This window comes from Gambusia affinis, linkage group LG12, assembly GCF_019740435.1.
Source record: "Gambusia affinis linkage group LG12, SWU_Gaff_1.0, whole genome shotgun sequence".
NCBI lineage: Eukaryota > Metazoa > Chordata > Actinopteri > Cyprinodontiformes > Poeciliidae > Gambusia > Gambusia affinis.
Genome location: NC_057879.1, coordinates 5790961 through 5817235, shown reverse-complemented (window position 1 = coordinate 5817235; position 26275 = coordinate 5790961). Strand labels below are relative to the sequence as shown.

Here is a 26275-nt window from a genome sequence, read left to right as displayed (position 1 = left end):
GTTTTAATTTGCCTTGGTAATGTAATGTAAAAGATTCGTAAAGCTGCTATAGAAAAGTAGCTTGATAGCGACCTGGAAAGGTCCCGTTCAACAGCCAAACATTTATGCTAGCGTCTTTGTGTTTGTGTGAAACGGAGTTTAAACTTTAAATGAGTTGATTCTCGTGATTGGCTCTCTATATTTCTGAGGTATTTTTGGCTACAAAACGCCGTGTTTGATAACGTTTGAACAACACAAACATTATTTTTACATTAACTTCTAAGTTATGTGAAACTTCTGTTAAAATCATGTGAATGCTCAGAATCAGTCCAGTACCGGTACCGGTCCACATTCTCAGGGGAGAAAGACTCACCTGGTGTATATTGAATGTTTATCTATTGGAGTAATGCTTAAGAGAAATTTATTTAATCAAGGAATGTCGGCTGCGCCGGTAGCAGTTTTCTGGCCGATCCCCGGATCTTTAAAGAGCCTGACCTGCCGATTTTGATTTTCGTTGATATGAATTTTTTATTTTTTGTCTGAAATGTTGCGAAATGTAGCAAGAAAGGCACTGAGTTGGTAACAGTGGGGTGAATATTGTTAACTCTAAACGTTCAGACCTGACCTGGTGGGCCGGTCTGTCAGTCAAACCTCTCACTGCAGAGCAGACGAGGACAGAGGCTGATTATTAAACCTTTGCTGACGACGATAAGATTAGGGGATAAGATGGCCTTCACATGTAAGTATCGGCCAATCACGATCCCCCAAAATTAAGAAAATGGGCACCCAAAAATCAACTGGTCGATAAATCAGTTGGTATCCTATTATACATGCATATAATGCAAGCAGCACTGCCAGAGGTGCAATAAGTTTATAGCAGGTGTGTGAATGACCTAATGATCGAACTGCTGATTGCAGCCAGTCCACAATGTTAGCAGAACTAGAGGGCCCCAAAACCACATTTCGTCTAGGCCCAAGCCCTATGGAGGCTTGGGCCGGTCCTGCTGTTGCCTTTTGAAACTCTTATCTTCAACAAGGGACTCAGATGAAGTGACTAAACTGTGACCCTTCAGCAATCCTGGGTTGCAGCAGATGTGCTTGTCTGTGTCATTGTGCCATTTCCCCCTGCATGCGGTATGTGTGCGCGTGTGAGTGTGTGTTGCTTTGTTTGTGCCCCCTCAAGCCATCTTCCTCGTTGTCTTTTCCCCCTTTCTTCATGCCCCCACTTGACATACTCCCCCACAGTACTCCTATGAGTTTCTCTGCTGTCTGAAGCTGAATGTGGGAACAGCAGAGCGCACGGCGAGGAAGGCTGCTGATGTCTCAAAAAGCACCGCAAATAAAGATTTCACCATGAAGAGCACGTGAAATTCAACGATCACGGAACAATATTTCTCTGTTGCTAGGTTGTGGTTGCTACTCATCGATGATGGGGGTGCTGAGATGAAAACCACCGAGTGCTACTTTTGTACATCTACGACTGCTGAGCATGAGTACGCCATCAGGCGTCGCAGAGGCAGGAAAACGCATCTAAACTGAGACCAAAACCAAAATGTGGTCTAGTTTATCAACCTTTATTTACATAGAATCCATCGTTTCTCTGGTACAACCTCAAATCTGGATGTATCCTCCTGGACCAGCAGTGCCCAAGTCCGGTCCTCTAGAGCAACAATCGTGCAACTTTTGGATGCATCCCTTCTCCTACGAGTCAAAGTTTCCGATATAAATGTGCACAAAGCTTTGCCGATATTCTGCTACAGTGGAAAAGCCACAGTTTCATAATTCCATTCCATCCAATTCAATAATAAACGCAATTAAAATCACAGATGAGAAAGTTTGCTGACGGAATAAGTCATTAAACATCAAGCTACGCCATCATCGTCCAACCACTTCCTGTCATCGTCTTCTTCATCATTTCTGCCAGAAGTAACATCCGGCTGTTGATTAAGTGACTCGTGTGATGCGTGAAAAAAAGTGTCTTCATTGCGAAGTACACTAATTTTGACACAACCGAACAATCAACCAACCAATTGAGCCAACCAACCTCTTATTGAAAAACGTGAGTTTCTTCAAATTGATGTGTTTCCACTTAGTGAATTTATTTTCAAACTCCATCAATCCATCTATTTTCTTTACATCCTTGTCCCTAGTGGGGTCAGGAGTGATTTTATGGTCAAGCTACTCTGTTCACCTGTGTGTGTATATATATATATATGCAATCTCTTCTCAGTCTCCTTTACGGATATTTTCTTCTGTTTCTGCTTTTCCTCCCTGGTGAAAAGATGCTGGACTCACTCGATACAAGACCCTGACACTCATAACACAAACAAGAGGCCCTCCAGCATTTTCATCAGCTGGTGTATGACAGATCTGCACCTTGACCGAGGTCAAGACCACCGCCAATGTCATTCTGGAGATAACAAAGTACTCTGATCCGGCTGGGGGAGAGCAGCAGAAGAGTGATTCTTTCCCCGCTGTCGAGTTGTTTTCCAGACCTTAAGGCTTGTGAAGGGGGGAGTTACAGTGTAGAAGAATTGCTGCGTGAAAATTTGATTTTTTTTTTTACTAATTAAATTCCTCCCTCAGTCTCCATCTCGGTCTCTTGTCCTTTAGTGAAACCTTCACGGGAACTAAACCGTTTAAAAAGAAGTTATTACACTAATTATCCTCCTTGCAGAGAAACTTAACGCATAATGGTCTTCACATGGTGTGGAGGAGCTCCGAGGAGTCCCCGGCTCTCATTTTCGCACACATTCGGCACAGTCGATCATCAGGGGTATCCAGTTTGGTTAGCAGAGTTTGCCTGAGATAGCGGGTGTTTTGCTTTTAATTTGTAGGGTTTTTCTTTGACACGGCTTGTAAAAATGTGGACAACTGCAGAAGGAATCTACAGAAATAAATCGGTTTCGCTGGAACCCACCTGGCGCTTTAGAGTGGAAAATAAAGTCACACATGAGTTGAGCTTCTGGTTGCAAGTTGTAAAACTGCTGGAGTTTTCTAATTACAAAGTACTAGAAGTATTGTTTTCTTTTTCTTAGTCATATTCAATAAATCGTTGTATTATCAAACGCATGCTGATATTATCAAACCTTTAATTCTGGGGTGCATATTCTAATTCACTAAATATGACTGCATTTGTCAGAGAAATTCAACACCTAGTGATTCAGTGCAGAAAAATGTTTTTGACGTACTGATAATCCCTTTCTCTCGCTTTATAAAGCTTAATAACAAATTTGCTGATATATTTTTTGTGTATTTTGGCCCAATATCAACGCGTTTGTAATAGTGACCAAAAAGCTAGAAACTGTCCTCATGTTTTGAAACATGCTGCTGTTTTGCACATAACGTTAGGCTAAGTGTTAGCTGTTGTTACACCCAACACCCCGCATTTTGTCAAATAAATAATTTCTTTAAAGTAAGACAGGAAGCATTTCTTGAATTGTCCTGAGGCATTGTACACTGAGAAATCCATGGCATGAAAAATTTTAATCATTTGTAGCTGAATTTATGATATATTTGTTTGGCAATAGCTAGCTGCTAATGATGCTAATGTTGGCTAATGTAGCTCTGAAGCTTTTTGCCAGTGCGCGGTTTTCAAGAACTTGTTCTAAGTTCACTCCATGATGTTAAAACTGCATGAATTCATATCATACAGTTCAGTCACTTAGCAGTATGAGCTACGCGCTGAAACAAAACTATAAACACCCCATTTCAGTAAGAGTTTTATGAACATTTGGGTTACGCAATATGTAGAGAAACTCAAAACATATTTCCAGTAATTACTGATCTTCACATCTGCAGTGATAGCATCGTGCTCTGGCCATTTGCAGTGGACTGACGGTCCTTTGAACATGATAGGGGTCATGTTGAGGAATTTGATTCTGACCAAGTTGGCTTCTTGTAGGCGGTTACGGACAGTCTGAGGTGTGATGCGTCTGTTGTGCAGACCAAAAGTCTCATCAGCATGTGCGGAAACCTTCTGGTGACTGTTATCCGATCTGGAGCCTTTAGATTTGGTCCAAATCTCAGTGCTGCAGGGTTTTTCTGTACCTCCGTCTGCATATAAACACAGAGAGATGTCAGTCACAGATTGTCAGAGTTTTGTGCAGTCAGTGTAAATGTCTGGCGGGACCAGTGGACTGGCAGTTCAAGGTCGTAAAGAGGGTGGGGCCAATGACCTCCTAATCCCTCCTCTTCCGGCGCCTATGTTTGCAGCATGGACATTTCTGGACTTTGCAGTTTTGCTCCTTTTGTTCTTACGTGTTATGTTGTGTGGGGATCAGCTGTTCACTGCCCTTTTCAAGTCCTTCCACGAATTCTTTATCAAACTGAAATCTGGGCTTTGACTAGAACATCCACCCTGTTGCCTTCAAACCACTTCATTGCATCTGCAGATGGACGCTTCGGCGTCGTCGTGTTGATGGAAGATAAATGTTTTCCAAATCCGTAGTTCTCTTCCCGATTAAATAGAATGTCCACATTGCAATAATTCAACCTTCTACCTTTACAAGCCTCCTAGCATCCTTTGGTATTTGAGTTACAGCAACAATCACTTTAATAGTCGTCCACCGCCCCCCCAAAGGAACAATAAAGTTGGATTTGACAGCTGACTTCAATTAACTGTCTGTTGCTCATTCCACGGAGCTATTAGTGCAACGTTGACATATTAAGTGGGGTTGTAATGTGATAATTATATGGTTGCAAAATCCTTAAAGGTGAAGCCTCTTAAAACTTTAACTTTGAAGCGCAAACCTCTCCTCGAGTCGCCTCTGTTTCCCTGTATAACCCGATTAACAATGTCGCAGCAGATATGAGACGAACAGACTGAGCTTTGTACTCCCGATTGTGTGTATGCGAGTGTGTTCATCATAAAACATAAAAAAAAAAAAAAAGCAACTAAAACTCCTAAATATCACCCTCCGCTCTGCGTACCCAGAGGTCAGGCAGCTGAGGCAACATTGCGTAAAAGCGTAATTGGTGTTGCGACCTCATCTGCAGTTTTCCATAAAACCCATCGCTGTCAGGGTTTGTTTATAAAAAGAAGGCCTTTATCTTTCTGTCGTCTTATTTATCAAATTTTTTTAAACCCTCTTAAAAAGCAGCGCAAATCTAAACTCCTATCCCCTCGTGACACGACTGTTAATATTTTATTTATATATATATATATAAATATATATATATAGCTTCACATGACTGCTGGTTATTTACAAAGCGACGCCTGCGAACCGAACGCAGTCGCCACAGGAGGAGGAGGAGAAAGAAGAGGAAGTCATCTGGAGGCGGACGGGAGCGACGCCGCTGCAGGAGGTCGCCTCCGGAAGATCTCGGTCCGAGCCCAGCTTGTGTCAGAGTCCGGAGGGGAGGCAGAGGAGGAGAAGGTGTGATGAGCCCGACGCTCTGAAGGCAACAGTGCAGCGATTGTTCCTTCGGCAGATTACAGGGTGATGTGAAGCCTCATGCCTTCAGAGAACATGTGACTCTTATAATGGTTTAGATAAGACTTATACTGCCTCTCTTGTGCTTTAATTTCAGCTTGTTGTCACACTTCCAGAGCTCATCTGGTACACCAGAATGAACTCCTGGTTCCTAAACACGCAACTTATTGCTGTACGGAACAATTACAGGAGCTGTGAGGAGGCTTACAATAAGTCTCCTTACACCTGAAACTAGTTCCTAACTTCAGTTCAGTTCAGTTTTAGAGCAGCAGGTTGGAAACACGCTGACAGACTCCACTGCAGATTGTTCTGGATCTTTTCCACAACTACAAACTTCTACATGGGCTGGTTAGGATTTGTGAACAGCACTTCACAATTTCAAGATGGATTTCCTGATTGGATTTGGATCTGGACCTTGACTAGGCCATTTTTTGGTTTTTATATTAGACAAATATGAAAAGAAAATACATATATATTATAATGAATAAAAGGGTTCCCCCTGAAAACTTGCTAAGCTCGGCGCTTTAGGGAGGCCTTAATAAAGGTTTAAAGTTGTCAGCAAATTTGAAAATATCACTTGACAGTTATGCAGTTTTTAGAAGACTGGAATATTAATACCTAAACACCGACTATAAAGTCTTTAAAAAAGGCAATAATTAAAAAAAATATTTAAGATCAATTAACAATTCTAAGCCTGGTGGGGGCACAAGTAAAGCCTGGTCACCCTCCAGGCTTATAATACACTGAGGGAAATCCTGTGCATATATTTTCTTACAGTGGCTTGCAAAAGTATTTCTACCTCTTGACCTTTTTCCGCATTTTCTCATTACAGCCACAAACATAAATGTATTTCATTCGAATTTGGTGTGAAATACCAACACAAAGTGGTATGCAATGGTGAAGTAGAAAGAAAATTGTACATGATTCAAAGCAATTTTTACAACAGCAACAAAAAAAACCCAAAAAAAACAACTGAAAAGTGCAGTGTGCAAAAGTATTCAACCCCCTTCTCTTAGAGTGCAACCAACGGCCTTCAGAAGACATTTATATGTCTTTGAATCTTTAAATTCCTATAAGAACGTATTCTTAAACTTTTCCATTGTAGTTCCGACTGCATGTTTATGGACATGTTAACAACATTATAGATCCCCAATGAACTGCTGCACTCGCACTCCTTTTTTTATTCTTTTTTTTTTTTAGGGTTCCAAGCCCTAATAACAGCTTGAACACATCACAAGGATGAATTTATTCTTCGTATTGTTTCACCAGTTGCGCTTTTATTCCCCGTCACCTTGCCTGTTTCCTCGTAAAAGTCTCACCGTCTTTATGCTCCCTGGTTTTCAAATGCGATTGTGGATGCATGTTGCATATTCATGGCGCATGCCAGTCTGCTTACTTTCTACCTACTTTTCCTGTGCCTCAGGCCACCAAAGCCATTTGGATCATGAGCTTGTGTTTGGTTCCTGACACTGAGACACTGTTAAAAAGTAATAATAATAATAATAATAATAATAATAATAATAATAATAATAATAAAAGATTTTAACTGTTACCAACATGTGAAACTGTATTGAAATACACCAAAATCTGGATTTAACTAAAGGTTTATAGAAACTGCTTTCCATTCCTTCCTCTCTTGCTTTGGAGGGACGGTGGTGGGTGGGGAAACTTGTTATTCAAGCGAAGAGAATCTTCGGGGACTTCTAAAAGATCTGTACAGAGGCTGACAGACACCAGTGAGACGACTTAAAACAGAAGCCGTGTCTTTCCCCTCTCCTTTCGGTCCAAGTCCACCCCTCCCTCACCCCCGAGCAGCAGAGTTCTGCACACTCCTGACTGATCGTTCATTTCTTTGGGTCGCCAAGATAAGAGAACTGCTGTGATTCCTGTCGGATACAGAAACTCTCTCTCTCTCTCTCTTGTCGCAGGGAAAGAGATGAGCACTTCGACTGGATTATTATTTTTTTTTTTACATAATGTAGAATAGATATGCAGAACGCACTGTAGCCAAACGGCAAATTGCACAGATTTTCCTGCATGCCGGCTGCCATGGGAAAGTCATAAGAGATACATTTTGTGGATCTCTCCGAGTCATGGAGCCCCTGACTGAAATTTCAATGTTGGTCACAGTTGAGTTGGACGAGCATTTAGAGAAGACATGCACCAGACAGCACAGCACGTTCGCGGCAAAGTGTGAAAAGCATGAAGAATCTCTGTGCCGTGACGGGAAAGCATCACTTGGGCCGCCACCATGGCAACAGCACTTCATGGGTTATAGATGCAAACGCTGTGATATTAAGTCCAAACTTTGCTGCGTGTGTTTTAAACATATTGTGCATTTTCCCCTCAGACAGACAGATGAGGCATAAATGTTAGATTCAAATCCTACAATGTTTATGCCGACTTTACGTCGTTGAGGCGCCATGACGGACGTCAGAAGTGAGGAATGGGAATACTGAATGGAAGTTTCCAGCATGGCTGTGGTGATTCTACTTGTTCAAATCGAGCTAATTTGTCTGTGGAGGTAGTTGACCTAGTTGGGGTTCATAGACCGCTAAGTTTACAAAAGTTGGAAGGAGCTAGCTTAGCAACCGACCCATACCTCGTCCATCATCAGATTGATCGCCTACACTCCACATGGTTTATACCAATATTTCACAAACGGTGTTTTCCCATACACCGGAGCAGAGAAAAGTCTAGATGCCAACCAGATTTTGTCGTGTAGTTTCTCCGTAGTGAGATATTTGATTGCGTTTTTCTTGTGCGAACGTTAATCTTCCTCCCTTGTAAAGAATGTTCACTGTAAATTCACAAATACACTGAGGGCTGCCAGTTCTTATGATTGACAGCTGCTATCCGTTGTCGTTTTCTGTCCTCGTTGAAAGGGGAAAGAAGACGACGGTCTGTGCAGTCGATCACGCACTAAATAAAAGCGACATTAGGCTACTAGTTAGCGTGCTCGTTGGTTGTTTTGATGTCCATCATGGAGGGTTGGGCAGGTTTCTGAAGAGCACGACGTCACATGGAAGGAGTCAATAGTTAAACCAAAAATGATTTTCGTTTAACATCTCTCAATCATTTTTGAGAGATCATTTTTGTTTCTGTCAGAAACAAATAAATAATGAATCACTTTTGGCTCAACCTTGCAAACGTCCAGCAATCAATTGACCAATTGCATCCCCAGCAACTTGCTGAGAAACTACGTACGTTTTTGTCTTCATTAGCACATTTTTGGAATATTTCTGCCAGCATGTCAGTCCACGCTTTTCTGAAATGGTGGCGCTCATTAAAAGCAGTCAGTTTACTGCCACCGTCTGGCTTTTAAGCACAGTAAATACATTTCCATCAAGGTTGTTAGGGGTCATTCCAGAAGCTTTCTTCCCAGTTTTGATGTGTTTGGGATCATTGCCTGGTTGGAACTCCCTGCTGTGTCCAAACGTCAAGCCGTCTACATGTTTATTTGGAATTAAGTAGAAGACTTGAGACAGTTCATGAAAATCAGAAATAAATAACTCCGTCTTTTTCTTGTCTGACCAGAAACGTTTCTCCAGACAGAATTTGAATTTTGTGCCTTTGCTTTTGAGAGCTGGAGCTTCTTTCTCTGTCAGCATCCTCATAGACCATGACGGTGTAAAACTCTCTTCGATGAAAAAAAGATGGCACTGGTGCTCTGGCAGTTTCCTGTTTATGATTGGTGTGATGGTTCCAGAGTTGTTCTTGGACACCGTAATCAATTGACCTTTCTTCTTACTCCAAAAATATGGATTGGACTTGGATACATACACAAAAAGGTCCAAAACACAGTTTTTGAATAAATAAATTAGGTAAACATCTAGCTTCTGGAAGGGCCCCTATGTAAACCCTGTAAGAAATGTACAGACTGTGCCCTGGTCAATTCCAGGTCAATTCCAGGAGACCATCCAGTTTAAACGAAACTATACGATTTCTGCCAAGACAAGTGGTCAAATATCCGGCGAGAACTTTGCCAAAAACATTTGGATGGCCAGAAACAATTATTAACAATCAACTGGTTAAGTTGTATAACAGATAATCAGGATTCTGTGGGGGTGAAAAAAGAACAGCACATATGTATCTTGAAATGCGCATCAGCTTAAATGCTGTTTCATTAAATTGATGAAGACCAAAATTTTACACAACACAAATCAGTGATACTGAATCAGATAGCCCCATAAGGAGTCTTTATAGTACAACATTTTCTGGTACTGTCTGCTAGGCGTTGTACTGATGATATAACAGAGAATCAGGACATGTGTTGCATGCTCCCGTCTTTCCCACCAATCCCTGCTCCTCCTGTCATCTTCTATTCTCTTTCTTCGCACACATCACAGCTTTCACGTCGGCCGAGTTCTTATAAAGTTTTCCCTCCTGATCTCCCTGCTGACTCCTCTCTGGCGTGACGCGCCATCAGCACATTTGTATCCCCCGAACAAGTCTTCCACCTCTCCAACTGCGGAGAACTGACTCACATCACAGGGCCCTTGTGTGTGTGTGTGTGTGTGTGTGTGTATTATTGTGGGATTTGAGCATGAAGTCTTGGTGTGCCGTGCCTGAGGGGAGGGAATTTTAAATCAGGAGTCCAAGAAAACTAATACCGGTGAATATTTAAATGCTTGATTCCTATCAGAAGGTGGGACATTGATGAGGGTGCTTTGACTGGGTTAGGTTGCGCAGAGTGAGACAGTGTATGGAGGTCAGGGGTGTTTTTATGTCTCTCTTTGCCCGACTGAGCAAGAAGAAAGCGCATGGGCTCTGCCTAGTGTTCATTTGCTGGAATTACGTTTTCTCAACACATCTTACCACGAGTCCTTGAAGGTGGAGAGCATCTTTAGGAAAGGGAGAAAGGGAAACATCAACCACCTTCACATTTATCTGGATCTGACACAACATAACGGGAACTTCTTTGATCACGGGAGCAAAGGATGCAGAATGCCAGACTGCACAACAAATAATCTCCCCTTACTTTATCTTCTTCAGCATGCACTGTGTTGGCCTGCTGTCATCTTAATGAAACAATGGAGAGGCATTACCAGCGGCTCATCCTTGTGATCCTGTCTCCCGGGGGCCCCCGTCCTCTGCCACTGGTGTGCAAAATGTAGGTCGACTTTTCTGTGAATAAGGGGACTGCTGGCTGTTTGCTTGGAAGAGGGGGGTGTTGGCCGAGATAAGACTCCCAAGAACAGTTAAGGGGTGCACGATTGGAAAACCTAGTTGACCTTTCTCAAATAAAGACGCAACTCGAGGTATATGCTTCTAGCTTTTATGGGGGATTCATCAAACAAACAACGTGGGACTGAGTTCAGTCAAAGAAACATCAAGAGGTACAATTGTTTTGGCAACTTTGGTTGGCCGTGGAAACTAAAGGATTGTACAGTCTCCGATCAATATAACAGGAACATTGTCCTACAGCTGCAATTTCTTAAATGTCCGTTTAGAAACATTTGATGAACAGCATTATGAGTCATATTTTTTTCTTTTGCATGAATTTCAAGGGTCTCCATAGTTGTCCAGTTGTCCACAGTGCCACTGTATCAAATAAAACATTTTAGAATTTGAACCAAGAGCAAGATGATGGCATGTCTATGCAGCTAGTCTGCTGTACAGAGGTACAGACCGCACCTTGTATAAGTTGCAATATACTGCAAGGTGAATATCTATGGCATTGTTTAAGACAGGAGTGTACAAAGTCAGTCCTCCAGATCCTTCTTGACTCAACACTCTGGTAATTACTACCTCTTCTGCATGTCAATGTTCCTGCATAGGCCTGTTAGCGAGTCATCATTTGACTCAGGTGTATAGAACCTGGGAGAGATCTAGAACATGAAGGGTACCGCCACCTTGAGGACTGACTTTGCACACCCCTGGTTTAAGAGGAGGGACTTTCAATAAGAGCTGACTTTTTAAACTGCCCTTACAGTTCACTGAGATGCTATCTGTGGTGTACCTAAAGGGGAACATTCAGACTACAAAGATGGCAGCCTGTCGGTACCCCGCACCTTCCTCCAGATTTGGGATTCATTTGTAGGGCTAGTAGCGACAAGATTAATCTTAAGTATCCATCTTGAGTCCTTAAGTGTTGATTTGCCAAACTAAACAGTTCCACGATGCACCAAAAAATGCGAATTAATAATGGACCCCCATAAACATTGTTAGTTAAAATCCACAAATCCTTGAAATTTCCTCTAAAAAATATTTGTAGCTGGTTATTTTAATAGTTCGAATACAAATTTACCTTAATCTAGATACATTAAGGTAAACCATCTTGGCTCAACTACCGTTAGCTTACCTACTAACAGAGATAAGCTAGCTTATCTCTGTTACCGAAGCTAACAGAGATAAGGACATAGTGGTCCTCATCTCTGCTCATACTTTAGCCAATCAGCACAGCAGAAAATAAATACCGCTCCTGGATTGGCTGCTTTCCAAATGCCAGCCAATAAAGTCAAGTACTATAATACCTAGATATTTTGGCTTCCTAACTACCAATTCCTTTTGAATTTTTCATAAATATTAAACAAGAAGTTTTAGCAGTAGGTGAATTTTCCACAGATAATGTGAAGTTATGTTCCACAGAAAAGTCTGCGAAGGCTGGAATCCACTGGATTTGTTTTGTTTTGTCTTCAGTCTTTTTACTAGCCAGCTGCCAACATCAACTATATTTAACACTGATCGGAGACAAATTTTTTTCTGAATGTTTAGCTAGGTTGAAGAGCTGCTTCAGCATGAATTCTGATCCCTGCCAAATCCCCTCCTCTTTCCTGAAGTCCTCACTTCAGCTGAGCTTTGTCCTCATGGGCCTTGGGTAGCAACGCAAGGCATCAACATGTTTACCATAGAAACTGTGAAGAGCAGACCTTGGCACAGTGTTATTTTATAACTCCATCGTCTGTGGCCCACCAGCAGCCGCGTTTTTCAGGAAGATAACATCATTTTCTCCTCCAGCAGCCAACGATTCAGCATCAGCTGAAAATGGTTACTTATCTTTTATTTAAATATGCAAATACAAAATTATTTTTCATAAAAAGTAAAAAAAATAGGGCACTAGCCAGTGAATAAATGGAATAATGAGGATGAAAAAAAAAACTTTAAAAAGATGAGCAAAAGCAAAGGCTAAGTAGTGATTTTTGTCTTTGTCAGCACTATACAGTCAAAAAGCCACAGTCCTTCCCTCGGTTGGACTGTGATAAATGTATCTCCTTGTTTGCACATTTATCCACACATCCGCTTTGTCTCCAGACTTTACAAATGACAAAACAACCCCTAAAAAAAGTGTATAAAAAGGCCAGAGTACAGCCTTATTCCTCAGACAGAAAAGCTTACTCTGATCCCTACAACACAATACGGCCGTTTCCCTTGTGCCTTTAGGCCAGGCAACAAATAATACTCATAATGGAGGATATCTGACTGCAGGAATCCCCTGTGGGCGCACTGGTCCAGCTCAGAGAGGGACATGATGCCAGGCAGAAAGCTGTGCTGCCTATTTATGGACGCCCCAATCTGGGCACACGCATTTTATTTAAATTCCTTTCTCTTTTCTTTTTTTTCTCCGCAGCTCACCTCACTGGCAGCGCCAAATGTTCTTCCGCCATCATTTGACACAGCTCACACGTGGAGTTTGGAAAACAGGTTGGAATGTGCCGTGAATAGTAAGTTTTGGCGTCGAAGCAGCAGTTTGAGAGTCTCTCCCTCCCAGCAGCAGCAGCAGTAGTGTAACCCATGGGGGCTCAGATGAGGAAGATGACAGTAACAGCTCGCACACAAGTAATAAGTCCCAAGCTGACACCCCCTCCAACCCACATCGTCCCCTAACCCTAAATAAAACAGCGAGCCACGGATCCACGCGACGCTTCCCGCTCGGCTCCCTGGAGCTTCCCGTCGTCTCCTCAAACAGCTCACACGAAGGAAAACTGGGAATTTAAACCACAGAAATAAAACAATTACATCTTAAATTCCCCCTGAAAATTTCATGTTTGCGCTATGATGCATGAAACATGAGCGTGCTTGAAGAGAAGAGACAAAAAAAAAAAAAAAAAAAAAAGTAGTCCCTCTGAAACACAATTGTGCTAGTTTTGTGGCCTCAAAGTTGAGCGCTGGGAATTTGGAAAGCTTCAAACAGAACTTGGTGTTAACATCTGGGTCGAGTAGCAGCGGCTGAGAGTGTGGGCCCACAGCGCCACACTGTGGTGGCTGTAAAAGTCAAACAGACAGCACTTTCCCCCCCGTATTTACACTGAACGCCCGAGGCTGGATTTCAATAAAGCTGCATGTAAATAAACTTTTAGAGGAGTGTTACTAAATAAATAAAGGACAAAAGAATTACTTTGAGTCAATTGTACTGTATAGGAAACTTTTGGATAGTTTTAAAAGGCAGTCAGCAAACCAGACTCCGTTATATTAGTTGTCAACAAGAACGTTCCAAGAGTCCAGCAAACTATTGCGAGAAGGTTGCAAAAAGAGAGTAAGTTTATAGGACAATACCATATCAAAAGTGAAGAAAATCTGTGTAAACTCCAAAAATATAATGGCCAGTAGTCTTGACCACTACTTGGGCTTTTGGAAAATAATTTGTTATTCTAAACAGGAAGTTTAACCCATGGAGAATAAGGGAATAGATCACGTATCTTGTAGGTTTACATATCTACATGTGTTGTGACTTTTTTTTTTTTAAGTGGCTGTCCATAATTCTGTCCTAATAACCAACAATCACATCCAATCACACACCAAGCCAATGTGGTAACAATTCACGCTTTTTATTTTCAAGATACAAGTCCACCGCTGCATCTAAATAAACTCATTACAAAAATGACACTGGCTTACGCTTTGGCAGAAGCAGCATACACATTCCTTTCCGACGAAAGCTTAAAGCGTTTAAATACAGTACGAAGGAATAGCATGGAGTGAACAATCGGTCTGTTGAAGCAGTGACGGGAATCACCTGATCTGACCCAGTGAAATGTATATGCAAGTTTACATATCGTCTGCATATGTGATGACTTTTTTTTTTTTTTAAGTGACGGATGTAACAGGAGCTTGAACGTCACCGAGCTGCTAGAGGATATATTTACTTACCAGTCATGCACATGTGATGAATGTCCCGTCTATGTAACAACTCTGGCATTTGAGCCACATACGCACGTAAATATAAAGCTCGCAGTATACCGCGCTCTGTTCTTGGCCCTTTACTCTGCAAATACGCAAGGGAGTCCACAAGAAATAAATAACTTCAAACATTTAAATATAGATGTAAAACCCACAACGTGTCAGTTTTTCAAAGGGGAATGATCGCGCCGATTGTCACAGCGGCTGTCCAACAGTCGGGAGTCCACGTGCAGCTCAAGCATTTTACATCCTGAACCACAAATTGGGTTAAGGCACACAGTTTATAGAGCACTTTATGTCAAAAAAACATTTAAATAACACAGGCTGGACGCATTTTCATCACCATAACAAAGACGGTTTGGAAGCGCAGCAGCCTTCGACTGAAATGTAAATGTTGAATCTTTCTAGAGCTGGAGAATTTCACAGTTGGCTTGGGTCCGAGCGGAACCATGGTACTGTAGCGCCTTGAAGTGGCAGATGAGCAGAAGAAGCCGTGCGAGTATTCCTGTCAAAGTCCTTTTCCCATTTGCCGCAAGGCTTTTTTAAAAACAGACGTGGAGCCGGGAGTCGCTCTGGAATCGGATTCCATTTGCGCGCTTCCCTGGCTTTTCCCCTCGCCGGCTCGGCTGAGGAGCCTCCACCGTTCCAGACGTTCCTGATTTTGGCCCCCTCGGCTCGTCTCTGGGCGACAGCTCGGCTCGCTCTCTATCCGACGTTCGTTCAGTCACACGTCGATCTTCTTCAGCTGCTCATAAGTGAGGAAGAACTGAAGATGGAGTGAAGGAAAATGTGAGGGAAGGGGAGCTACCTTTTGGGTAGACAAAAGTGAAAGCAGAGGGAATCCTTGAACTTTGCCGCCCAAAGTAAATAAGTTCGTTTTTAGCCCTGAACAAAGAGTGATTTCCCTCTTAACATCAAAAATGAAACCCAGTGTTCATTCTCCCACTCGCTCTCTATCTGACCTTTGTTCAGTCACACGTCGATCTTCTTCAGCTGCCCGTAAGTGAGGAAGAACTGAAGATGGAGGGTATTTGGGTAATGAGGCAGTAGTTCCAGGAGATTACATAAAAGTGTTAGCCAGAATTAAGCTAATCTCCCCCACTAGAAAGAAAGAAAGTGTCCGAATCCCATGCTTTACTGAAAGCATAACAGCCTTTTATAACCTGCCTCAATTATTACTACATCCTGGAATACATTTCAATTTTAACCAGAGAAGTCGTCGACTCAGAGGGTTGAAAGGATACAATGATGTTCCAGGGTCCCAGGCGGAGCCAGTTGGGGAAGAAACCCTTGTAGAGCGCCATGAAGCCCTCTGAGCGCCACGTCTGCAGGAGGAAAACACAACAAGTTCAGTCGAATGTCACTTCATTATCCTCTGATGGAATCTGCTAGTGATGATACTGATTCGAATGAAGAAAAAAAAACCTTTAAACTTGACAAAATTAAACCAATGAATTGAGAGGGCAAATAATTTTGTCACCATGACGAAACAAAATTTCCAACTCATCAATCCTGGCTAATGATCAGAAGGTGAGAAAATGTAAAAAGCCAACAATGAATGCATAATTCAACACTCTTCAGTGTGGACGCACAAGTGATTCTGACATATTTTGTATCACTACAATGTTCTTAAAATTAAATAAGATTAGGTACAGAGGTGAATGAAGCAATTTAAGGGGGAAATTGTATTTTCAAAAAAGAAAAAAAAAGTCTGTGGTTCAAACAGGCTGCAAGGCAGCGAGAGAAAGCAACTGAAGGCCCTGCAGTTCATATCTGTCTGCTAGACACCTGGTGGGTCTCTGGTCTCTGGTGGGTCACCTGGTGGAAAGCAAGACTTCCGGGAAGTTTCTGAGTAGTAGAGTGGATTTGGACATGTTGAATATTTTTAATCAATCTAATTCTGTAAGGAAGACGTATAGTCTGCAGACACATTAGTCCAAGCTGCATTACATGCAAATTTCCTAATGGCTTTTCTTTGTTATAAAGTATCAGTCTAAACACATCTGTCTCTCACCACAGACATAACCTCAGGCTTGTCAACCTCATAAACCTTCCTATTGACTAAACATGCATGAACAGGCCCCGCTGTGTGTGTACATTGCAGGACATTTGCATACGTTTAATGAATTGGATTAAAATTAATGGCTCATTTGAATATCCCCGAATGTTTTATTTTAGATGTCATGACTAGAACTCATCAATTTCCACCATATTTTATGTTGAAGTTGCGTCTTCTCAGACTTCTGAGGGTAGCATTTTTGTTTCTCACGCTTCAAATTTCCTCTGCATCACCATTATAAAAGCAGCTGCTCTATTATCATCACGTTTTCCCATAAAGTGCAGCGGACTGCATTGTTTTTTGTTTCTCACAAAAAACCAAAACAAAACTAGGCTGCGTTTCCTATTTGAAGCAAAACGTTCTGTTTCAATCTGAATTAGCATTCACGTGTGGGTTTTTGCAGGCATGAGTAAACCCACCTAAACGAAGCAGTTAAGAGAGTTCCCCGTTGCCAGTAGCAACATGTCTATCAGTAATTCACTGAGGGCTACAACAAGTGCAACACAAATTCTTGCATTAATAGATTTTGGAGATCACTGAGCTGATGCAGCACCATGTTCAGACCAGATACCAAAGAGACCCACCAGGTGTCTAGCAGACAGATATGAACTGCAGGGCCTTCAGTTCTTAGAACCTCCATATAAAACATTACGGCCATTAAAACGAACGACACTTAAAGCCGAGCTGCACACGGCCGCACTGGAGACTAAAAAAATCTAATCTTTCTCACTGACTGATCAGGCTGTTAAACATAAACCACCGACACTTCCAGGTTACAGATTGGGTGTTTTTTATCCCCCCTCACTAGAAACAGTTCCAGTCCTAAACAAGAAAAAAAGTTCTTGATTTGCTCTAAAAAAGAGTCAGTGTTCCTTTCCAAAGATAATTTTAGGTACGTCTGGTAAATATTTGATTCTAAATAAAGCATTGAGGCTGTGGTTTATTAATGCAGCACTTAATGCTCTATGAAGAGCACTGACCTACTTAAAGACCTACAGACGAGAGAGAAAGCTGACTCCATTCCAAAGTTACTTAAGATTTTTATTACTATTCATGTTTTGTGTAACTTGATCACTTTTTTCAGCCTTTACCAAAGTGAAACCACACAAAAAACTAGGACTCAGCAAGCACTAGTACCAGATTTCCTCAAAGTATTTACCTGATCGTGCATTTATTGCAGTTGATATGTAAAGCAAAAGATGAAATCTGTCTATATTCAACAGTCGAAGAAGAATCTATCCAGGAAGACCTCAGACAGTGCTCGTTTTCCCGTTGAACGACAGATGTGTTTAGTGTGATCCAGGTGTTAGTCTGTGACTCACCTGCAGGAGACAGTCGAGCGTTCCCTGGTACAGAGCCCCTCCCCTCTGGTTCATCATGCGTGTCCGGACCACATCTACTGGATTTGAGGCCAGAGCCCCAGCAAGGCCACACGCAAAGCTGGACCTGATGGGCAACAAAGAGCGGCCAGCGTTAGGGACATTACAGGGTATCTGCAGGTTTCAGCAAGTTACATTTAAGACCTTGAATAAAACTTAGACAGAAAAAAAAACCCTGTCAATAAAGGGGACAGTTAAGGGACTCGTATGGGCTGGAAACAGAAGTAAGCCATTAGTGAAAATGAACGTCGTCTAGCCAGCAGGTGATACATTTGCATTTACCCACGATAGCCAACTAGGTGATATTAGCAGCTAGTTACCGAACGCCTCAAGTCCCAGAACGCAACGAGGACGTCTGCGTGGAACTCAAACTTTAGCCAGACAGAAAAGTCCGGCTAAAGTTACCATTTATTCCCTGGTATTGGCGCATTTATGACCGACTCACATTTTTAAAAATGAATTTAAGATATTTTAAGTCCTTAACTTTAGATAAATACATTTAAGACTTTTTAAGGATGCATGGACAACCAGCATTATATCATGGCGCTAGTCAGTGATTCCTTGCCACCAATTCAACCAAGACCTCTGAATCCTAAAAACCACTAATGCAGGACCTGTGGGTCTTCGATTATCACACTCCTTAACTGACCAGCCACTAAGCGGACAGCCATGTCTTTGGCTCTAAAGTTACTGTGTGAAAATTTTAAATGCATCCAAAAACCGAAAACTCTAAATCCTGACAGATGCACGTCACTACAACACATTTTAACTGATGCTTTTCATTTTCGACGGCTCTAATTTACAGCCACTGAATGGATACGAAGGAGTCTCTTCAGTAACCAAAACTCACAGGAAGTGTGTGTACACGGTGTCCCCCATGTAACCCGACAGGATCAGGTTCTTCTTGGTGATGTCGTAGACCGGGAGTTCGACGCCGACCACGATGGCCGCTCTCTGCGCCGTTAGAGAAACACCCTGATACGAAGACAAAAGGAATGCTTACAGGGTGAAACTGTGAAATATGAAACTCACCGGGGTTTTTTGTTTTATTTTTGATTCTTTGCCAATTTCCCCTACCTTCCACAGTCCTCGTGTCCCCTCCTCCTGGTAGATATTGATGAAGTTGCCCATCATGCTGCCTTGGATCACATTTCCCTGAGCCTGCATCCGGATCTGGGAGAAGACACAAAGAAAGGGCATTCGATGTGATGACGGGTGCATTGTTTTTAACCTGCGTTTAAACCTGCAAACACACACTTAAAACAAACAAACAAAAAAGAAAAAAGAAACCGCCACTGTGTTCATTGCTGGGTTCTGTGATGATTTCACACAAGACGGCTCACGCAGCACACACCCCTATGAAACACAATGTTCCAAACCTGCAGAAGCATGTTTCGAGGTGTTAATCTTATAAACACTAAACGTGCCAAATGGAGCGCAGACAGAGAAAGAAAAAGCGAGATAAGAGCGTTGGCATTCACCAACCGCTATCATTTACAGAACACTATGTTAGGCCTTTCAGGGGTCAGTCTATAAATAAAGCACCAGCAAGGTCGTGATAGCCCCGGCTTGACTTTCGCTCCACTACGCTGCCTTCACCAAGTATTAATATCTCTTGAACTTTTTCACATTTCAGCAACTGACGGCCAAGGTTGGGATTTTTTTTTTTCTTTTTTTGTGCAACCGGCAAAATGGAAAACTAGTGCAAAATTGCGGTGCATAAAAAAAAAAACAAGTGGCTTTCACATTTCTTTTCACAAACAAAGAAATCTAGAAAGCATCCTATGCATTTTTCCATGAGAACTTTTTTAAATATCTCAAGTTCTGTCAGATTAGATTGAACAACATTCAACTGATGTTAAAAGACTTCCGGGTCCAATCACTGGCCTTTAACTGGGCCATTCTGGCACACCAATATTCTCTCTTATAATCCAAGGGTGTCAAGTTGCAGTGCTGCAAATTTTAGATGCATCTATGCTTCTACACACCAAATATCTAGGCTGTTATAGCACTACATGCAAGCTGAGGAGGCAAGTCAGTCGTTTCATTTAGGTGTAGTAAGCCAAGGATTGACCAAAAGGTTGTAAAATAACACATTAAGGGTCTCAATTCGACATCGGTGACCTGAACTATTCCACGGCAGCTTTAGTTGAATGTCAAGGATTTTTCGTCCCGCTGGAAGTTAAACACCCAATTCCCGGTTCTGGAGTCTGCTGCAAGGATCATCGTTAAGGATTCAGCTCCGTCCCCACCCAGACTCTGTAAAGAAATCAGCTCAGATCTCCAGACCTGAGCACCTTCCCCCATGTTTGTTGTGTCAGCACACAACTAATAATTGTTCTTGTCAACAGCTGTGTGGATCTCTGCAATTATCGTGGCCCTCTAGGGTGTTTTTTTTCTAACTCGGGCTGCATTCAAACGACCGAGTCAAGCTGTAGTTCGTTTGACTAGAAAGTCCGGTTGGTTTGGGAAGGAGAGAATGAGCAATAAAACTTTTAAAACGAACTCTGGCCTTCCTGAAAACCTGGGTCCTGGTTCGGTTGAAGTGAACACTGATGCGTTTCAAATGCGTACCGGAGACCGCTCCAAACATAGGAAGTGGACGATGGCACAGGGCATTCTGGGTAAATACAGCCTAAACAAAACACAAGAGTCTAAGACTAGAAGGAGATTAGCTTGTAATTATAATTTTTTTGTTGTTTCTTTTAAATCAACAACAAAAGAGAAATCCTACAACCGCTAAAATCTGACGCTACTCCAGTTTTGTATAGCCTTTGTGAAGGAGGAATTTGTGTTCAGTGTCTTCTTCTGAGGTTCTCATGTAGTTTCTTTTAGTGGGTTGTGGTGCAGCGCCACCACAGGTGAGGAGGCAAACAGGTTTTTCAAAGAGTTTGGTTGGTGTGTTTGACACAATGAAGTGTGAAAATGAAGCACTCCGCTTAGATTTTCAGATGGACCGAACACCGTTTCATAATTCCTACTGTGCTTGGGATATTATTTTATCATCTATTCCTGCTTTAAACGTCTCCAACATTTTCTCCCCCACCTTATCTGAAGTGTGTCTTGATCTTCGTGATGTTTTTTGTTCACCGATGTTCCCTGACACAGAACAGCTGGATTAAAACTGAAATTTTATTGCACATAAGTGGCGCAATTAAACAACTTCTGACCTCAACCGGTTCAAACATGAAAAGGTTTAAGTGCTACTAATAGAGTAAAACTCCATACCTTCCTCCGGTTTCCAGACAGACGGCTGCGTTTTTCACTGAAATATTTCCGCACTCTTTGGCTTTGGGGGCCCAAAGACCCGTCAAACCTGCTCTACCGCTTTAATAACAATAAACAATACCCCTCACCATCTTTACTTATGCTAAATTACATACCTTCAGCACATCAGTGGGGTTGGCAATGGAAGAAGAGATGACTCCAGAAAGAACGCCGCACAGCACATTGGTCAGCAAGGTCTCATCTGGAAGAAAATCAAGACATTAACTTGATCCACTCAAAGCGTGCAGTACCTGTTTTACAACTCGTAGCACCCGGCCAGGCGCTATGCTTTAAGAGGTCACGCAATGTCACACCAACACCTGTGACCTTCAGCAGGAAGTATCCATGCGTGCTACGTGTTTGCCTTGCAGCAAAGTTTGTGGCTTTGTGTTTGAGAAGTGCAACAGAAACTGAACGCTCACCTTCTGGTCTGTCCACCAGCAGCCGCTTAAAACTCTGATATGTCCCAATTTTGATGGTCCCGTAGGAGGCCTGACGTAGCATGGCGGGGGAGATGCTACAAAAACAAAAATGCTTATTTTTAATTTTTTTTAAATGTAGCACTTACAGAAAATCCTTGATTAAATAATCAAGAAATCGTGCTCTCTCGTTATCTCTCTTGGTTAAACAAGGATGCAGAAACATTGGTCGACAAGAAACGGGAACAGGAAGTACATTGTGTACATGCAGTAGGGTTACACTTTCATTTTGCGCAAAATAAAACACATTCAGCGACATAAGTGAACCCACTCACCCTGAGTAAAGCGCCCGGAGCCCCTCCTCTCGTCCTATCCTCATGATAGCATGGAGCATGCCTCTGTAGCGGATCTCACTGTACTTGCTGTCCCCGACTTGGCCCTGCACCTGGAGGCGCGTCTTGGCCAGGTCGATAGGGAAAGTGCCTGTAGACCCACAGCATTAGGGACTCATTATCTTGTTTTCAAACCCACGTTCGAGCAACTCAAAGCAGGAAGAAAAGACAAAGAAAAACAAAACACATCATACACGCTGCACGGCCTCCTCCCCGCACATCCCTCACCCACTCACCGCATTCTGCCGTTATGGAAGCAAGCCCGCCGAAAACGAAAGGCTTCCAGTTCACGGTGGACATTTTTTTCTTCCCCGGACCGAGTATTAAGACGCAGTTAGCCGCTTCTCAGTATTACACAGCCAATGTTTCTTATGAGAGGATCTCAGGTCCGGTCGTCGCCAGAGAAGTTCAGCCCCACGTCGCCTCTTCAGACTGGCAGACTTGAAAGGCGCTGAGCTCCGCCTTCCCGTCGCTCCTTCACCGGCGTCTGTATTCTCAGGCTCCGCCTACTGCTCGCTGCCTGGCAACCACACCAGAACGTCTCGTGACTTTAGATATCAGATCTTTGCTTCCGTTTCTTTTTCAAACAAAATGATGCATAAACACATAATTAAAATTTTACATATAAGAGCTTAACGGTTCTCTTTTTTTATTTGTGTTGTCAAAACATGAGAAAATGCACCGAACCAAAAAAAAGCAGAGAAATTTGTGTTTGGTAGGTTATTTCTAGGTTGTATCGATTCTTCTAAGCAGGCCTAACCCAAGCTTGTATGGAGCCTTAAGAGGAGTTTGGTGTTTTTGTTGTATGTTTTGTTAATTTCATTTAATGTTAAAATAATCCATATTTGTAGTCTTTCGTTATTATTAAGTTGTTTTTATTTCACTTTGGTTCCATTTGGTTAAGATTTTCCCAGGCAGGTTGCATCTTTCATTTGTCTATTAATGATTTTGTAAATCTGTAAGCAATTCTGGCCTTCACTGCCACCTTTTGGTTGATAGTGGCATTACTTCACCTGACGTTCGGTTTGTTCAGCAGCACCAGTTTTTAATCAGTGTGACAGTATGTCTATCAGAGACGTGTTTGTCCGCGATTCCATCAGATCACAGAACTAAAAAAGGAGAGAAAAGAGCTATGAGGTTGCTCATTTAAGCCTTAAGGTAAAATGATGGTTAAGACACAAAGGAACAGAAAAAGTGCAAAATAAAAAAGTAGCACAAAATAAAATCAAGAAATGGAGGAAAAACTGGCCTGGAATGTTGAGCATCATGAAATGTAAATATCATTTCCACAAGACAGTCTGTGTCGTTTCAATCAGAGCTGCTACTAGCAAAAAAATAAAACAAATAGAATCAATTTCACCTGGAAAAAGTATGGGAATCATTTGGTAACTAAAACTGAACTAGAGCTATCCGTGTTAAAATCTGTAATTTCATTCCGCTGCCACTAGAGGTCCCAACAACACTACTATTATACTCGATCAACGCCACTCCGGCACTGCGTGGCTGAACCTAATGTGACGATATGGCTGTATTACAGATGAGCCAATGAGCCAGTCGCTGCTTCATGGGGGAAACAAAGACAGCAGGAAAAGGGAACAAACATGAAGCTAATTATTAATCACACCATGGAAAGGCCTGATTGAGGGATTTAAATTTGCATGGATGGCCAGAATAAACCTCATTGAGTTCTGCTTTCTCGAAACAAAGAGCTCTACTAAAACTATATACAAATTGTTTGTTCCATTTTATTTGTGTGCATTAATATTTCTACTAGAGTCCATCCTTCCTACCGGAAGAAATGCATTATTATGATCATATGCTAGTTGTGTTGCTTGATTAATGGCCTGTATGGGTCAATAACCTCGGAATTCCCATCCACACATTATTAACGACCGGGAGGGACCAACTGGCCGTGCGCATCACCGTGTGCACTCTTGTGCACACACGCCCGTGTGTGCGGTGCGTGCAAGGTCGAGCGCCGGGCACAACATCGATGAACGGAAATAAATGAATGGAAATATTGCGGTTTTATCTGAAACCAATAGTCGGGGGGTGGAAGCGCGGTGCGTTTAAAAATGGCCACATTTAATGTGGTGATTTGTCAAAGGCGAGCCTGAGAAGAGACACAAGAAGGGGAGATATATCTGTGTTTGGTGGTCTGTGCCGTAAGGAGGTGGAATATGGTTGTGTAGCGAATAAAGGAAGCTATGCGTCAAGTCCAAATGCTCGGCGGGAGCTGAGTAAGTTTAGAAACAAAAAGCCACTGATGAGCTGGAAAAGTTTTGATACAATTTCTATAAAGTTATATAAAATCTCCCTGAGCAAGGTGAGGTAGATTTCTATAGTCATTCAATTTGGGGGAACAGCAATACACTCAAAGTCAGGTGTGAAAAGTTTTTGAGCTACTTTTGGGGATGGGGTGTTGTCATCTGTCCCCCTCAGGGACAATTTAGAGCAGGGGTGGGCAACTCCAGGCCTTGAGGGTCCGTCTCCTGCATCTTTTAGATGTATCTCTACTTCAACACACCTGAGTCAAATAATGAGGTCATTAGCAGTACTCTGGAGAACCTGACTGCACTTGGGAGGTGATTCAACTCTTGGATTCAGGTGTGTTGGACCAGGGAGACATCTAGGAGTTGCAGGACACCAGCTCTTGAGGACCAGGAGTGCCCACCTCTGATTTAGAGAGACCAACCCAACAGTAATGTTTCTGGACTGTGAGAGGAAGCCAGAGAGAACCTACAAACCACTGGGAGAGGTTGGGAGAACGCGCAAACTCAATGCCAAAGGACTACAGGGAGGGAGTCAGTCAGTCTCTGGACCTTCTTGCTCCATGCCTCTAGATCTAGCCAACGGTGTAACCTGTCAGACAAAGATAACTTGTGTAAATATCATAATCAGTTTTCAAAAACAATTTTATTTTTTAGGTAAAAAATCTATCAAGCCATGATGTTTTGATTTGTTTCCACACATTTTGTGCTAATGCATGTGAGTGGGAGGGTAATTAACACGGCAGGGTTACCTCGTTCATCATTTTCAGTGTGGAAATTACAGTTTTTCATGCTTGCTGTGCAGAAAGAAACATCCTGTTATCGTCTGTTGTATTTTGGTGCCATGACCCAGTTTCTGAAGACTTTTTGTGCTGTTTTGTGTACCTTGCTTGGATGCAGGATATGACATTACCTACAGTGCAGCTTTGGTTGCCGACTAGAACGTTTTGTGGCTGAACAGCCACAAGAGATCCTGATGTTTTCCCTATAGTGGAAGGTGTGTTTAGGTACCAAGAAAGGATTTTAGTTTTGTTCGCTTTTCCTGGTATAAAACTAAAGACACTTTCTACACAATTGAGCAATGATTAATCAAATGTAATTGGTGTTTTTTCCCCTTCCCTCTGAAACATAAAATGATTTACTTGTTTTTTATGAGCAAGCATGCAGACGTATGAAGAAAACATTCATAGGACTCAGCACCTGGGGGATCACCATCAGTCAGAGTAGAAAAAGCTCATTCTCCTATTCGGATACTTTGGGGTTGATCATTAAGAATGGCGCAGGTCCAGTTGGTGGTGATCACGATAAGACCAAGCCCACACAGTTGTTAATCAAGACACAATCATCAACATAGTTGGCCTTTTCAAGTTCCAGGGTTATTGTGTCAGTTAAGTAAGAAGGCCTCGTTCTCTACTGAACTGTGACTGATTGTAGGAACATCACGTCAATGATCCTGGTCTCGACTAGGCATTGTTTAAGATGTGCGCGAAAAAGAGCGGGCATTCCTGTAAGTGTGTTGTCGCACTGTGATACTAAGTCAGTGTGACTTTTTCGTTTAGAAGATGGTGTAGTGCTCAGACTATAGATGTGTCTAAGGTTTTCAGGGCAGTGCATTGGGCTGCAGTCGGACAATCCAAACAGCAGAACACAGGCTGACATCCATGACACACTGGCCTAATAAATCACAAACAAGACGCGTTTACATGACTCATTACTTTAAAAAACAATTCAGGTCAGACATTGTTTTGCTATATCAACTGCGCTAATGCGTCATTCAGTGGAAAAATCCAATGTGAAACACGTTACTTGACTTGACTATCCTTTGTTCTTTCAAGAACTTTGCAGATGGAAAAGTTTTCATCCACTCATCATGGACATGAGTGTTGTATCTATTTGGGCCTTTTAATGATTGGATTGAGCTGTCGTTTTCCCAGAGAGGAACGATTACTCAGCAAACA

General features: G+C 42.3%; 1 protein-coding gene across 2 annotated transcripts; it reads right to left on the bottom strand.

Moving 5' to 3' along the window:
- Positions 1 to 14166: 14166 nt before the first annotated feature.
- LOC122840662 (kidney mitochondrial carrier protein 1) lies at positions 14167 to 22814 on the bottom strand. Of its 2 annotated transcripts, none has more exons than XM_044133217.1 (9): positions 22284 to 22814; positions 21991 to 22138; positions 21659 to 21753; positions 21353 to 21438; positions 19047 to 19142; positions 18820 to 18944; positions 17913 to 18036; positions 15776 to 15856; positions 14167 to 15297 (listed from the first exon to the last, which is right to left on the bottom strand). In XM_044133217.1, exons 1-9 carry the CDS (start codon positions 22345 to 22347, stop codon positions 15256 to 15258), a joined length of 861 nt encoding a protein of 286 aa, XP_043989152.1. In that variant the 5' UTR covers positions 22348 to 22814; the 3' UTR covers positions 14167 to 15255. The 2 variants fall into 2 exon arrangements, with proteins under 2 accessions (XP_043989152.1, XP_043989153.1); XM_044133218.1 differs by lacking the exon at positions 14167 to 15297 and adding an exon at positions 15362 to 15545 and having other exon boundaries at positions 22284 to 22527.
- Between the last annotated feature and the right edge of the window lie 3461 nt (positions 22815 to 26275).

Coding starts and splice junctions, on each gene's coding strand:
- LOC122840662 (XM_044133217.1), bottom strand. CDS start 22,347: ATGTCCACCGTGAACTGGAAGCCTTTCGTTTTCGGCGGGCTTGCTTCC. Junction 21,754..21,990: donor CTCCGGGCGCTTTACTCAGG/GTGAGTGGGTTC, acceptor TTGTTTTTGTAG/CATCTCCCCCGCCATGCTAC. Junction 21,439..21,658: donor GCTGGTGGACAGACCAGAAG/GTGAGCGTTCAG, acceptor ATTTTCTTCCAG/ATGAGACCTTGCTGACCAAT.